The 14,013-nt window shown below is 47.3% G+C and overlaps 3 protein-coding genes across 3 annotated transcripts; 2 read left to right on the top strand and 1 right to left on the bottom strand.

The window, feature by feature from the left end:
- The first annotated feature begins 422 nt into the window (after positions 1 to 422).
- On the top strand, positions 423 to 4,748 carry LOC124054730 (butyrophilin subfamily 3 member A2-like). The gene is made up of 6 exons (XM_046381078.1): positions 423 to 708; positions 1,600 to 1,698; positions 1,977 to 2,312; positions 2,649 to 2,936; positions 3,437 to 3,547; positions 3,839 to 4,748. The coding sequence occupies exons 2-6, from the start codon at positions 1,608 to 1,610 to the stop codon at positions 4,099 to 4,101; spliced, it is 1,089 nt and encodes a 362-aa protein (XP_046237034.1). The 5' UTR covers positions 423 to 708; positions 1,600 to 1,607; the 3' UTR covers positions 4,102 to 4,748.
- Positions 4,749 to 4,860: 112 nt separating this feature from the next.
- Positions 4,861 to 7,227, bottom strand: anapc10 (anaphase promoting complex subunit 10). Its single transcript, XM_046381127.1, has 6 exons — positions 7,091 to 7,227; positions 6,527 to 6,648; positions 6,341 to 6,431; positions 5,959 to 6,079; positions 5,712 to 5,765; positions 4,861 to 5,410 (listed from the first exon to the last, which is right to left on the bottom strand). Exons 2-6 carry the CDS (start codon positions 6,639 to 6,641, stop codon positions 5,231 to 5,233), a joined length of 561 nt encoding a protein of 186 aa, XP_046237083.1. The 5' UTR covers positions 6,642 to 6,648; positions 7,091 to 7,227; the 3' UTR covers positions 4,861 to 5,230.
- A 35-nt stretch (positions 7,228 to 7,262) lies between these two features.
- abce1 (ATP-binding cassette, sub-family E (OABP), member 1) lies at positions 7,263 to 13,779 on the top strand. The gene is made up of 19 exons (XM_046381041.1): positions 7,263 to 7,400; positions 8,490 to 8,631; positions 8,718 to 8,803; positions 8,960 to 9,057; positions 9,682 to 9,799; positions 10,122 to 10,259; positions 10,342 to 10,411; positions 10,774 to 10,870; positions 10,965 to 11,054; positions 11,237 to 11,358; positions 11,555 to 11,679; positions 11,775 to 11,871; positions 11,957 to 12,016; positions 12,114 to 12,172; positions 12,259 to 12,369; positions 12,675 to 12,817; positions 12,937 to 13,059; positions 13,139 to 13,250; positions 13,351 to 13,779. The coding sequence occupies exons 2-19, from the start codon at positions 8,529 to 8,531 to the stop codon at positions 13,396 to 13,398; spliced, it is 1,800 nt and encodes a 599-aa protein (XP_046236997.1). The 5' UTR covers positions 7,263 to 7,400; positions 8,490 to 8,528; the 3' UTR covers positions 13,399 to 13,779.
- Positions 13,780 to 14,013: the final 234 nt, after the last annotated feature.

Below are 14,013 nucleotides of genomic sequence, written 5' to 3'. Positions count from 1 at the left end.
GTAGTCCACCTGTAGCCCACCTGTAGCCCACCTGTAGTCCACCTGTAGCCCACCTGTAGCCCACCTGTAGCCCACCTGTAGTCCACCTGTAGCCCACCTGTAGTCCACCTGTAGTCCACCTGTAGCCCACCTGTACTCCACCTGTAGTCCATGTGTAGCCCACCTGTAATACAGGACGGCTCTGTCTCCTGTCTCTCCTGTCCAGGTGCTGCCTCCTCACCTGTTCTCAGTCTGGTGTTACGTTAGAACTTACTGTTAGAACAGAATCATCAGACTTTATTATCTGTGCAGTTTTTATTCGTTCCTGCCTTCTTTTGTTGTTTTGGTCACAAGCTGAGCAGTTTAATGGCAGTTTGTGGCCTGTTTGTTTGTTTAAGTCTGAGTCCTCCTGAATGTGGTTTTGTGCTGCTGTGTTGTGTTCGAGTGTGTAAATGTACTGCTGGTGTTCATCACAGAGTTCAGCCTCTTTTGAATGTGTTACTTAATGCTGTGATCAACAAATACATTTTATTGTGCTTTTTATAAATAAAGTCTTACAGTCTGAGCCTTACTGGTTTATCTGCAGGTACCCATGTTGGTTTTTTTTATCAAAGTGAAAATGAAGGCAGGAAGTGAAGGTCTCTAACTACCATAACCACAGTCTCACTTTGCTGTTGTGCTCTCACACACACTTTGTCCTCTGAGGTGTCGACTTCTGTTTTCCCATCAGTAAGTAAATTCAATCTGTGACTGTGAGCTGGTGTTTATGAGGGGACGTTTTATGTCCACATTTTGGGTTTTTATTGTTTTAAACTTTGATACAAACCGGTTGTTATCATAATTCATATTTAATATTTATTTTCATCAGTGAAGCTCGACGAAGTGGAGGATGTGATCCTTCTGTTTCACTCCGTTAATCAGTGATCAATAAGCACAGCTGGAGGTTAGAAGTTAGAAGCTACGAGTTTTAACATTTTACCTTTAAATAACAAAGAACTTGTGGTTTATTTCCTTTCAAAGTGAACACAAGCTGATTTATTTCGGCTCTCGTTGAGTAACAGGAAGTAACTCAAACCCTGGCAGGTTGAACTCAGAGTTTTGTCCAAAGTCTGTCTTTGTTTTTGTCTTCACTTGTATTCATCGACATTCTGATTGTAAAATCATCATTTAATAACCAACAATGTGATGATGGAGTCTTCTGAATAGTGAAAATGATTTATCAGGATAAAAGTTTCAGATAAAAAGTTTAAAGTGTTTCAGGTAGACAGACAGACAGACAGTCAGACAGACAGTCAGACAGACAGACAGACAGACAGACAGTCAGACTCTCCTGCTGCCTCTGACTTTAATCAGATGCAGAATAAAAGTTAAAGAGGGGAAATAACAGATCAGGAAATCAAAAATGGCTTCAGTAAGTAAACAAAATGTCTGCTGTCCTCAAAGTGCAGGATGTCACCTCATGTTGCTGATGTTTGGGTGCAGCTCTGCTGTCACATGATGCAGTTTGTCCTCTGCTGGTTGGTCGAGGAGACAAAACCAAACCTCACATGTGAGCAGTAAAGACGAGTGTTTTCTGTGTGTGTTTTCATGTAAACATCAGACTTTTGTCTTTATTTCCAGGGTCCAGGATGCTGGGAGCAGCTGTTTTAGTGTTCCTCAGGACCTTCAGGATGTTCCTGTTGCTTTGCACCAACAGTCTGATACTGAAGTCCTCTGGAGGTCATTTCTTCACTTCTTCTTTCCATCCTTCCTCACCAGCTTTGATAAAACAGATGACATTAATCATTCACATCAACAGAGCTGCATTGTTTCATCAGTGAGATAACATATTGACCATAAAATGATGCAGTTGGCACATTAGCTTTGTTAGCTTTGTGATGCTAACTGTAGTTTGAGCTTCATGATGTCACATCTCTGATGGTCATTTCCTGTTCCTGTGAAAGTTCCGGTACATAAATCATAACGTTGCTGCTGTTTGTTTGTTCTTTACATTACAGATGGCTCCATTTCTTCCTTTCAGCCAATCACAGCCCTGAGGGGTGATGATGTCATTCTGCCCTGTGGTCTTAAAAATCGCACTGATGTCAGTTCTAAGACGGTGGTGTGGACCAAACCCAGTCTGGACCCAGTGTTCATCCATGTTTACCAAAGTGGACGGCTGGTCCATGAGGCTCAGCATCCATCTTATCGGTACCGCACGACTCTGTTTGAGGACCAGCTGGTGAATGGAAACGTCTCCCTGAAACTCTTCAGAGTGAAGCTCTCTGATGCAGGAACATACGTTTGTTCCATTCAGTCGATGGAGACGGAAGCTTCTGTCCAACTCAGTGTTGGTAAGTTGGACCTGCTGCCAGCAGGATGAGGATGATGAGGTACACGTTTCCTCTGACTGACGAGCCCTGAGGCAAGTTTGTATTAGAGGTGACCACAATGAAAACAAAGTAGAACAAGCAGAAGAAGAAGAAGAAGATCTGAAAATGTTGGAGTGAAATCAGCTTTGACTGGAACAAACACATGAAGAAGATGGCGAGTTAGCTGCAGCTGCAGCACATAGCAGCTGCTGTATTTTCCTTTACACTAACAAATGTGTTGAGTGCTTTTCCTTCCTTACAAATCACTGATGTGTTGAGAGCCGACTGTGTGAAACTCCTCCTGTCTCACCTGTCCAGGTGCTGCCTCCTCACCTGTCATTGGTTTGGCACAGTTTGATGGAGACGAAGGACGTTGGGTGTTACGCTGTCAGTCCACAGGCTGGTGTCCAAAGCCTGAGCTGTCCTGGCTGGACTCTGAGGGACACGTCCTCCCTGCTGGACCCACACAGACACTCAGAGGTCCTGGTGACCTCTATAGTGTCAATAGCACACTGACTGTGGACGAGAGAGACGGCATCAGGTTCATCTGCAGAGTCCAACAGAAGGACATCAACCAAACGAGAGAGACGCACTTCCAACTCCCAGGTAGGACAGGACTTTTAAAGCTGCTGTCCACACGTATGAAGTCAGACATGAAAACCATCGAATGTGAATCTGACAGGAACATGAGAACATCTGAAGACACAAATAATACTGTTTGACTGTGAGGTCCATCCTCAGTGTGTGTGCACACTTTGATTCTTTATTTTATTCTCAGCTGTTGTTGATAACATAACAAAAGAACCACTGAGATGGAAAATACTGTCGTGGTTTTGCTTGATTCAAATAAATTGGTTTAAAACAAAGTGAAAACAATAAACTGTTTAAAAAACAACAACAACAACAAAGCTCCCTTAGCCAAACACTGCAGGACTCTGCTGCTAACAGCTAACAGCTAACGGCTAACAGCTAACAGCTAACAGCTAACAGCTTCCTGAGACTCTGAGGCTCCAACGTTCAGCAGTTTGACTGGAGGTCAACAAGCTGTGACTGTCAAAACCTGATGAGTTTTAACGTGTCGTCATCTTCTGTTTCTTCTGTTTCAGCTCATCTCAACACCCCAACTTGTTGGACTTGGCTGTGGGTCCTCTGTGCTGTTTCTGCTGTTCCTATTCTATTCTTCGTTTGCGTTGCCATCAAGATAATAATTAATCACTGTGAGTCACCTTCTGATTCTCCTTCTTGTGTCTCGTCACTGTTAGGTTTTTTATTGGTTTTTGTGATTTGTGGGGATCAACAGCTCCAACAGAAACCTTCTTTTGTGTCAAATGGAGGACTCATTAGTTCAAAAATAACTCAGTGTTGATGATGAATGTCGAGTCATAAGGCCTTTAGACGCCACATTTCTGTTTTGGTTCTGCTGTTTTATTATTTTAAGAAACACTTTTAAAGGCAAAAACACATGAACACAACAGCTTCAACACTTTGCTGCTTCTCTTGGCACTCAGGCACCAGGAGAGACAAGAGACCAGAAGCCTGGACCAGAGACCAGGACTGGTACAGGGTGAAGCATGTTGCCAAAGAGACAGCAGAAACAATCACAGCTCAGGGGAACACAAAGGAGAATGAAGGTGAAGACCATCACATGTTGGATGGAGTGAAGGTTCACTTTCCACTGAAGGCATCAAACATGAATGGAAAAATGTCAGTTTCCTTATCAGTTAGTGAGAGTGATGAACATGTGACTGACATGCAGACCATCAGAGTTTGAAGAGTTCATCTGTATAAGATAAAATATCAGACGTATGAATATTGTGTGACTGCTAACATTTCATCTTGTCAGAGTTCTTCATTTATGTTTTGTGCAAATACCTTGTTTGACCACAAGGGTGCAGTATATTCCTGTTTCTGTTTGATTGGCCTCCACCCAGCAGCAGGTGAATGAAATAAGGTATAAATCAGTGTGAGTTAGATGGTGGAAGCACAGCAGTTCTTACTGACATCCAGAGGAAAGTCAGTGTTGTTGGGCTTCAGTTTCACATCAACTTTCATGTTGTTTCTGTTGCAATAATTGGGATCATCACCCAAAGGAGAACAGTTCTGTACAGTACTTTGTTTTACTTTGAATCGAGTTAAGTTCAGTCCTCAACCCACCATCATGTGACTAATTAAGTTGAGGTTTTGGACGGACACCACAGTGTGATGTTGACACACATGCACATTAATGTATATTGCCTACTTTTACATTATATATTCATAATTTATATTCTACGTTTACTTTTCTCCTCTAAATTGTTCTGTTCTTTTGGTATTCCTTAACTTTCATTGTCATTCAGTGTGGACAGCAAACTAAGACTGTCATTGTAAAGGGAAACCCGTTTCCTGACTGCATATGACAATAAAGCTTTGGATGTTGAATGTTGACTTGAGGTTTGATTTGTCGTGTTCTTCCCTCTTCATGTGTTCGTTATGTTTTCTTGTCACCCTTCATGTCAAACTTCTTTTCCTCTTTTTATTCATTCAGTCACACTGTGGCTTCAAACACGTTTAATTGAACACACAGGAACAAACAGGAGACGCCTGCAGGCACAGCAGAAAGCTGAAGTCCGTCTGCCTCCAGCACAAACCATCAAAGTGTTTAATGAGAAGGAAACGTGGAAAGTTTGTCTTCAAACATCACAACATGTAAACTGTTTGATGATTCATATTCAATATTGACAGCTTGACTTAAAGTGCAAGTCCTGTATTGATTTAACAAAACCTTAATGATCAGCAGTTCTGGGATCAACCAATCAGTGACAGTCAGGTCACAGTCGACCACATCTCAGCAGTCTGTCTTATTTCCTCGTCCCAGATGTTTCCGGGCCAAGCAGGATTTCAGGTGGTGGCGTCGGCGCACGTCACCTGATCGTGCGGTACATCATGAAGTCGACCGTGGTGCATCGTGGGAACTTTCCGATGGAGCTCTCCTCCACCGGCGTGTACACTTTGATCTGTCGCATGTGCGTGTCGCGGCCGTTCTGGTGGTTTGCCAGCACGGCGATCTGGATCATGAAGGTGCTGATGGGTTCGTTTGTCCGCTGAATAACACAAACACACTTTAGTGACGCTTGTCTCAACAGCAGCCATACGAGAACCCCGCCAAAATAAAACAACAGTCAAAAAAAATTCAATTGTAATCACAAACCAGCAGATAGAAGAACAAGCAAGCAGAACTACAGTTTGACAACTCAATACTCTGAGCTACAGAAGTCATTTTGTCAGCACCAACAAAGTGTTGAGTAAACGTGAGAAATCGTGTCACCAAAACACAAAATCTGCCACAGACAGCAGTAAAGAATGAGAAGCAGGAAAAGTGAAGCAGACATGTGAGGTTCTCACCTGATTCAACAGAGAGATGTGAATCCAACCACTGGGCTCCACCATCTCCAACTGCTGCAGAGAGGAGGAGGAGGAGAAGAAGGAGAAGGAGGAGGAGGAGGAGGAGGAGGAGGAGGAGGAGGAGAAGGAGGAGGAGGAGAAGAAGGAGGAGGAGGAGCACAAAGCAGATCATGTGAGAGCTGATGAAGCTCTGTGACAAACCTGAGGCAGCTGTGACACTCGGAGCCTCCAGGTGAGGAGTTCTTACCCTGATCTCCTGCAAGTTGTGGAAGTTGTTGCCCACTCTGACTGAGATCTTACTGGGCGTGTAGCTCTCATCCGATTTGTAATCAGCGTAAATACACAGCATCTTCACGGTCGTTCTCCTCCTGAGCAAAGTAACTTAACACATCAGTGACGGTAAACACACACACACCAAAGCACAGGAAGCCTCGACAGCCAGAAGCATCACATGCACACCGTCTTCCACTAAAGATCACTGAGTTTAAACACGAGACTTTGAGATAACAACAGAGAAGGTCTGACGGGTTGAGAACACGTTCTGCAGTTTCCGTGTTCTCAGAAGCGTCCCAGGATTCCTCAGAGGAGCAGAATATTTCCAGAACTCCCACACTTCAGCTTCAGGGTACCTGAACTGGATGTTGACCAAGTGAGGCTGGGATCCGTCTGACTGCCAGTACGTCTCCAGGTTGTCGTCCCTCAGCTGGTCCACTCCGAAGCCTGGACACGGGGACGGAACAGAGTCCACATGACATCAGACTAGACTCGCCACACTGTGTGCACACAACAAACTGGACACTGGATTGGTGGCTGACCAGGTTTACAGGAGGAGAGGGACCACACCGCCTGAGATCCGATCTCCCGGACCGTCCCGGTCCGCTCCAGCTGCTTCGGGTCGGCGCCTGGTGGGGTCTTGCTCGGGGTGGCCATCTTTTAACTGCGGGGAAAGACCAAAATACTCGTTCAACAGCGGCTGGAGGGCTCTCGGGAGTCCGCGACCAAACTCCCTTCGAACATTTTGAAGTTTTCTTCAACATCATTAGGCGTAAACTTTTAATCTTATGAGACTTAATAAGGCTCCAGTTCCACTTCCGCAGATAAGCGACACATCTTGTAGCATCTCATTTAGCTGACAGCGACATTAAGTCCGGAATTTGTGGACAATTTGTCTTTACTCAGTGAATATCGAACATACAAACGCCATTTAAGCGGAATTTAATTTCTGACATGCATGTAATATGACATGCATGTAATATCAGTAGACGAGTAAACATTCAGTACAGTGCGGAGCCCCAGCTAGCCGCTAGCAGCTAATATTCCCAAACTGTTCCTAGAGGCTGTAAAACTTAGTTTACGATAGAAATATAAGTTAGACTTACTGGTGGGGAAAGTTAGAGTCTGGTGTATTGTTTCAGTGCATCAGGTGATGCTATACGACCCAAATAAAGAGTGAAACACCTTTGTTGGGCTACAGCCACTTCGAATCTCCCACTTCTTACTCCGGGTCGCATCCCACTGACGTCACGAACACCGTCGCAGGCTGTTTGCGCCCATCCCGCCATCTTTCCAGCCGGCTTCCAGGAGAAGAACACGTTGCTGGAAAAAAGAAGTTTCGCCCCCTGTTATTTGTTTCTAATCGTCGCGTCTGGTCTGTTTTCTTCTTAGCCGGGGAAAGGGAGCCGAAGAGGGGTGAGTTTTTGACTTACCGCTCCGGATTCACGTCCTTTTTAAGGTCGCATTGCCATAAAAACGAACGCTGTTCCCCAGCCGAGCAGCTGTCAAAGTGCGGGGCCTCCGCTGCTAACGTCGCATTCTGTGAAGCTAACTGTTAGCTAACTGTTAGGAGCGTCTAACGTTTGTGGGTGTCGCACAGTGCAGCTCACGGGGTTGCTTTTAAACCGACCGATCGGCCGATCTGAGTACACAAAGAGAGTTGATAGGTAGTTTTTCAGTGTAGTTTTGACCGCAGCTGCTGAAACTGGTGGAGTGGCGCAAAAGACGCCGTTATCTTTTGTACCCAAATGATGATAGTCCAGACTCGCTTCAATAATTTGCCAAATTAAGAATTTCATGCTTAATACCAGAAATATGCATATACAAGGTCACGATTGAAGGTGTGCTGTCAGCTCTTAGGCTTGTTTGATGAATACGGCACATCAGCGACACACACAAATGATTTGCTAAGTCGGGGACAAATCCAACTTTGGTGCTGCTCGCCACCGCCCGTCACGTTGCGTTTCAGCGTGGAGGTGTCGCTGAGACAATAACAGACCAATAGGTTATACGGTCTTCATTTTCATCCATATGTTCATTGTGTGGAGCGTTGAAAAGGATCATAGCAGACACGTTCGCTCAGCGGTGAAGAAGCAGAAAATTGGCAGACTTTTAAATGGAGTTTGGTATGACTCACTGTCCCTACAAAGGGCTGCTAAGCGCTAACAGGACTGGTGTGCTGCACCTTCATTTGCGTCAGTTCATCGTCCCGAGGCCTGACATGAACATCCATTAAACCAGAACCTGCCTTAAGTTTGGTTCCAGTGAGGAGGAGGTCGAGCCTGGTTTAGCGCTGTGCCCTCAGCCCTGTGGCGGCCCATTGTTCAGCGCAAAGGCTGTGCGTTTTTGTTCAGAGGTGAATGTGTTGCTTCAGCAGAGTGAACTGCGTGCTTGTGGTCACAGGTTCGAGTCTCACCCCTTTGGCCCCTTTAAGCTTCACTCTTCCACAGCTTCTGCTTCTCTCCATCAGCTTTCCTCAAGATTAAACTGTCCTCTCTCGTCCAGCTCCTCAGGTGCTAGCGTCCGTCATTCCAGCCCTCCATTATGGCGGATAAAAACACCAGGATCGCCATCGTCAACCACGACAAATGCAAACCTAAGAAATGCCGTCAGGAGTGCAAGAAGAGCTGCCCGGTGGTCCGCATGGGTGAGCGACCATGTCTGCTTCAGCAGCCAAAACACAAACACCAGAAGCTCATTTGTATTGAAGTGTGTGTGTGTGTGTGTTTGCAGGTAAGCTGTGTATCGAGGTGACTCCACAGAGTAAGATTGTCTGGATCTCAGAGTCTCTGTGTATAGGCTGCGGCATCTGCATCAAGGTGAGAGCACCTGGAGGCACATTTCTGTTATTCTTTATGTCAGATGGCCAGCGACCCCATCATGTTGTCACCTGCATCAGGTTTATGCAGCCTGTGTGTTCTTACTGACGTCCTCACAGCCACGTTTGTAAGTCCGCTGCTGTTTCGTCCTCACAGAAATGTCCGTTCGGCGCGCTGTCCATCGTCAACCTGCCCAGCAACCTGGAGAAGGAAACCACACACAGATACTGCGCCAATTCCTTCAAACTGCACCGGTACGCCGCCTCAGCTAGTTTTTTTTATTCAGAGAAACGTCCAAATTTGTAGATTCTGGGAAAGTTTTTATTCTAGTCAGAATGTTTTCAGTGAAAAGACGATAAACATGATGATGTGATTTTTGCTTTTGGCTCCCTGGTGTCTCAGGACGTCAGCAGGAGCTTCAGCGTGGCTCAAAGGCTCTTCAGCTGAACTGCTGACACGCTTCCCTCAGGATCTGACGTTTACAAACTGTGATTCTGATGATATTTCTGACTGACTGTGTTGACCCTGAAGCAGCCACGGCTGACTGTGTTCCCATTTGTTCATCGTTTCAGTTGTTTTCTGAGTTTGGTGGGACAAAAGAAGCAACTCGTTTGTGTCTGGGAAACCGTGATGTGAATGTTTTCACAGTTTTTGTCATTTTATAGACAAATCAATTAATTGTGACAATAGTTGGCAGATTAATCGACAGTGAAAATGATCGTTAGTTGCCGTATGTGAAGTTCAAGCCGCCTCCTCCAGCAGCTACAGCAGCATCAAGTGTTTGTCAAGTACAAGCGTGGACTTCTTTCTCACAGCCGTTCTGCCGTTAAGTTGGTGAAAGTGATGTGGTGTGTGTGTGTGTGTGTGTGTCCGTGCAGGCTGCCCATCCCCAGGCCTGGTGAGGTGCTCGGACTGGTGGGGACCAACGGTATTGGCAAGTCCACAGCTCTGAAGATCCTGGCTGGGAAACAGAAACCCAACCTGGGCAAGTACGATGTGAGTGTCCCCTTCCCAACCCCCAACCCGAACACGAGAGCGAGGCGGCCATGTTTGTGTGAGGCTCGCGTGTTGAGGGCGATTGCTGTGCTGAGCAGATAACATGTGGGCGCAGCTGCTGCCCATCAGCTGATTGTCTGCTTCCTTCTTTGTGCAGCAGTTAAATCAGAATTAGTTCCAGTTTTCACATCAGACACACGTGACATTAATTAATGGCTTATAAAAAGATAACTTTAAACATTAATATCTACTTTCTGACAGACCAAAATCAGTTGTTTTGGAGGAACAACAAGCTTTCCTCACTGTGTGTTTTCTGAACCAGAATCCTCCAGACTGGCAGGAGATCTTGACCTACTTCAGAGGCTCTGAGCTGCAGAACTATTTCACCAAAATCCTGGAGGACGACTTGCGGGCCATCGTCAAACCGCAGTACGTCGACCAGATCCCAAAGACCGTGAAGGTAAGCGAGCCGTGGAGGCCGGCGTCAGCGCGGAGGCTGCGGTGTGTTAGCGCAGGTTGTAATTCTCCACGTCTGCCTGCAGGGGTCAGTAGGGGCCATCCTGAGCAGGAAGGACGACACAGACACACAGGACCTCGTCTGCCAACAGCTCGGTAAGCACACACACACTCGGACACCTCAGGGTGTGCGCGCGTTTGTTCAGCTGCAGTGAACACACACTCCGGGTGAAGGTGGACAAATGAATGAGCTCAGAGATAAGTCGACTGAGTCGGTTTTCACACACGACTGCTGAAAATCAGGAAGTGAAGCACATTTTTTTCATTTCTGGTTCTGATCTCCAGTGAAAATCAGTCCAGCAGCAAAACCCTGATCTGAGGGGGGACTCCTGAAACGCTTCTGATATTTTATTGACTGAACAACTGACTGTTAAATCATGAAAGATCATTTTTACAGCTGCTTTTCCAGTTCAAACATAAATTGTGTGTGTGTGTGTGTGTGTGTTGTTGCCGGGCAGATCTGAGCCACCTGCGGGAGAGGAACGTGGAGGATCTGTCCGGAGGAGAGCTGCAGAGGTTCGCCTGCGCCGTCGTCTGCATCCAGAGGGCCGACATGTGAGGAAACGATCGATCGATCGATTATCATTATTATGATTATTACTGACTGAGCTCCGCCTGACTGCCATGTTCGCCGTCTCTTCTGCTGCAGTTTCATGTTTGACGAGCCGTCCAGCTACCTGGATGTGAAACAGAGGCTGAAGGCTGCCATCACCATCCGCTCACTCATCACCCCGGACAGGTAAAACATTTCTGCTTACAGATGACGACACACCCGTTGTCCCTACCTGTGCTGTGAATGAGCCGGTGGTGACCCCTGCTGGACCGAGCGTGGTCCTACACGCGCTTTGTTGGATCGCAGATGTTAATCCTCAGCGTCGTTCCCCCACTGATGCCGAGTCTTCGTCCCTGTGTGTGTTTCAGGTACATCATCGTGGTGGAGCACGACCTGAGCGTGTTGGACTACCTGTCGGACTTCATCTGCTGCCTGTACGGAGTCCCCAGCGCCTACGGAGTCGTCACCATGCCCTTCAGCGTCCGGGAGGGTAAAACAACCAAATCAAACACACGTTAACAGACACGCTGTGGTCGGCGGGCAGAAGGAGGAACAAATTAAAAGTGTTGTGTTAAAGCTTTGAGGCAGACCCGCGTGGTTTCGCAGCTTCACGAAGTCCTGCATGTGGACCGCGTGTTGTGGGGCGAAAACGCGGACCAAACTCGTGATTCTCTCTGTGACTTCAGGCATCAACATCTTCCTGGACGGTTACGTCCCCACGGAGAATCTCAGGTTTCGCGAGACCTCGCTGGTCTTCAAAGTGGCTGAGACAGCCAATGAGGAGGAGGTGAAGAGACTCAGACACTATCAGGTGCGTTCAGCCCGTCGCCGCCTCCCGCTTCCTGTTTCTGTCTCATGATGTTCTCAGCGCGAACATACGCTGACGTGCTGTCGTTTGTCCTTCAGTATCCAGAGATGAACAAGACGATGGGCGAGTTCACGCTGGAGATCAAAGGAGGAGAGTTTACCGACTCGGAGATCATGGTGATGCTGGGAGAGAACGGTGAGCGCCGGCGACTCGCTGACGTGCAGAACCGCGAGTGTCTCATTCACACGTGTGAGTCATCCGTCCGTTTGTGTGTCCACAGGCACAGGGAAGACGACCTTCATCAGGATGTTGGCTGGAGGTCTGAAGTCTGACGGGGGAGGTGAGTGCATCACACACTCTCTCACACACACACACACACTCTCTCACACACACACACGCACACACACACACTCTCTGACCTGCACTCTGTCTTTCAGGCGAGGTTCCCCTCCTGAACGTCAGCTACAAGCCTCAGACCATCAGCCCCAAGTTTAAGGTGAGTTGAATCTGCTCGTTCAGCAGCGGCGAACTGAACGACGAGCTCCAGCCGAGCGTTAAAGGATAATTCTGCTGTTTTTGCAGGGCAGCGTCAGAGCTCTGCTGCACGAGAAGATCAGAGACGCCTACACACACCCACAATTCATCACGGACGTCATGAAGCCGATGCAGATCGAGAGCATCATCGACCAGGATGTAAGACACACACACACGCACACGCACACACAGCAGTGATGGATTACTAAGTACACTTACTCAGGTACAAATTCGAGGTACTTGTACTGCTGGTGACCCCATCAGGATGCAGATTCACTTCTGATGAACCACAAAAATAAACCTTCGCCGCCATCTTCAGCAGACCTCAGACACATTTCTGTTCTGTGGGATTGTGTCTTTAAAACGCTGAAGCTGGTTAGCAGGTGATGCTTGGACTGCAGGAGGACAGAACGACTCACCTCCCCCTCACCCCCCTCTCCTCCCCCTCCCTCCTCCCCCCTCAGGTGCAGAACCTGTCTGGTGGTGAGCTTCAGAGAGTCGCTCTCACTCTGTGTTTGGGGAAACCGGCCGACGTTTATCTGATCGACGAACCTTCGGCCTACCTGGACTCCGAGCAGAGACTGATGGCCGCCAGGGTCATCAAGAGGTCATAAACGCTTTTTCTTTTTCTGTCGCCCACCTTCACTTTCTCTCCTGCCTGTCGCCCTGTTGATGACCCTCCTCTTCTTCCTCCGTCCTGACCGCTGCGTGTGCTTTTGTGCGCAGGTACATCCTCCACGCCAAGAAGACGGCGTTTGTGGTGGAGCACGACTTCATCATGGCGACCTACCTGGCCGACAGAGTGATCGTGTTCGACGGCATTCCCTCCAAGAAGACCTCGGCTAACACGTAAGGCCCGCGGGGAAGCGTTTTGAAAGCGTTGGGGGTGTGGCTGAACGCTGTGACGATAACCGAATGTCCCCCTCAGTCCTCAGAGTCTGCTGGCCGGGATGAACAGGTTCCTGTCGCTGCTGGAGATCACGTTCAGAAGAGACCCGAACAACTTCAGACCGCGCATCAACAAGCTCAACTCCATCAAGGTACAAACACGCCTCACCGGACGTCATGTCGTTAGGCACATGCGGTTTGGTGTTCTGGAGCCAAAAACCTCTTCTGATCCGTCTTTGAACTTCCTCACAGGACACGGAACAGAAGAAGAGCGGAAACTACTTCTTCCTGGACGACTGAGACGACTTCCTGCGTGACCAACCGTGTCTTCCTGTGACGCTCCGGCAGGGAGGGTGGGGCGTTCAGGAGCGTTAACAGTCCGAGTGCCGCCTTGACATTTACAACAACCAGGCTGCGTGCAAACAAACAGCAGATACGTTTAAGAATCGTAACAAAGAAAACCCCATCAGCCTTTTGTGTACCGGGCTGCATTCAGTAGCCAGCAATGTTGTGAAACGTTTAAAATTAAAAAAAAAAAAAAAAAAGTGCATTGCATTCTGTATCAGTCAGCCTGAACGTCACGGGGCTGCGTTCACAAGCCAGCGACATTGTGGAACATTAAGCAGCGTATTTTAACTCTCATGCATTTACAACAACTGATAATAAACTGATGCTACCTGATCCAAGAGCAGTTTTTCCCTTCATTTGTTATGTTACTAACAGCAAGTCATTTTCAAACACTGGATAAAGATAACTCGCTGTACGGGTACTAACATCAGTGTACAAGTACCCTAAAGTATTGATTGACGCTGTGCAGCTTAACGCCCATTAAATTTGGTTTTGATGATGTGAAACGTAACCGAAGCTGTCAAATTATGATCGTAGAAACAAAACGATTCACTTTTCAGAGGATCA

This window comes from Scatophagus argus, chromosome 23 (assembly GCF_020382885.2).
Source record: "Scatophagus argus isolate fScaArg1 chromosome 23, fScaArg1.pri, whole genome shotgun sequence".
Classification (NCBI taxonomy): Eukaryota; Metazoa; Chordata; class Actinopteri; family Scatophagidae; genus Scatophagus; species Scatophagus argus.
Note: the sequence above shows the minus strand (reverse complement) of the source record. Positions and strands in the feature narration are given on the sequence as shown.

Bases quoted from the DNA above. Each gene is read 5' to 3' on its own strand.
- LOC124054730 (XM_046381078.1), top strand. From the start codon at position 1,608: ATGCTGGGAGCAGCTGTTTTAGTGTTCCTCAGGACCTTCAGGATGTTC. The intron at 1,699-1,976 runs GTCATTTCTTCA...TTTACATTACAG, and splicing joins GATACTGAAGTCCTCTGGAG to ATGGCTCCATTTCTTCCTTT. The intron at 2,937-3,436 runs GTAGGACAGGAC...CTTCTGTTTCAG, and splicing joins GACGCACTTCCAACTCCCAG to CTCATCTCAACACCCCAACT.
- anapc10 (XM_046381127.1), bottom strand. From the start codon at position 6,641: ATGGCCACCCCGAGCAAGACCCCACCAGGCGCCGACCCGAAGCAGCTG. The intron at 6,432-6,526 runs GTCAGCCACCAA...CCCCGTGTCCAG, and splicing joins CCTCTCCTCCTGTAAACCTG to GCTTCGGAGTGGACCAGCTG. The intron at 5,766-5,958 runs GTAAGAACTCCT...TCCTCTCTGCAG, and splicing joins ACAACTTGCAGGAGATCAGG to CAGTTGGAGATGGTGGAGCC.
- abce1 (XM_046381041.1), top strand. From the start codon at position 8,529: ATGGCGGATAAAAACACCAGGATCGCCATCGTCAACCACGACAAATGC. The intron at 12,017-12,113 runs GTGAGTGCATCA...TCTGTCTTTCAG, and splicing joins TCTGAAGTCTGACGGGGGAG to GCGAGGTTCCCCTCCTGAAC. The intron at 13,251-13,350 runs GTACAAACACGC...ACTTCCTCACAG, and splicing joins ACAAGCTCAACTCCATCAAG to GACACGGAACAGAAGAAGAG.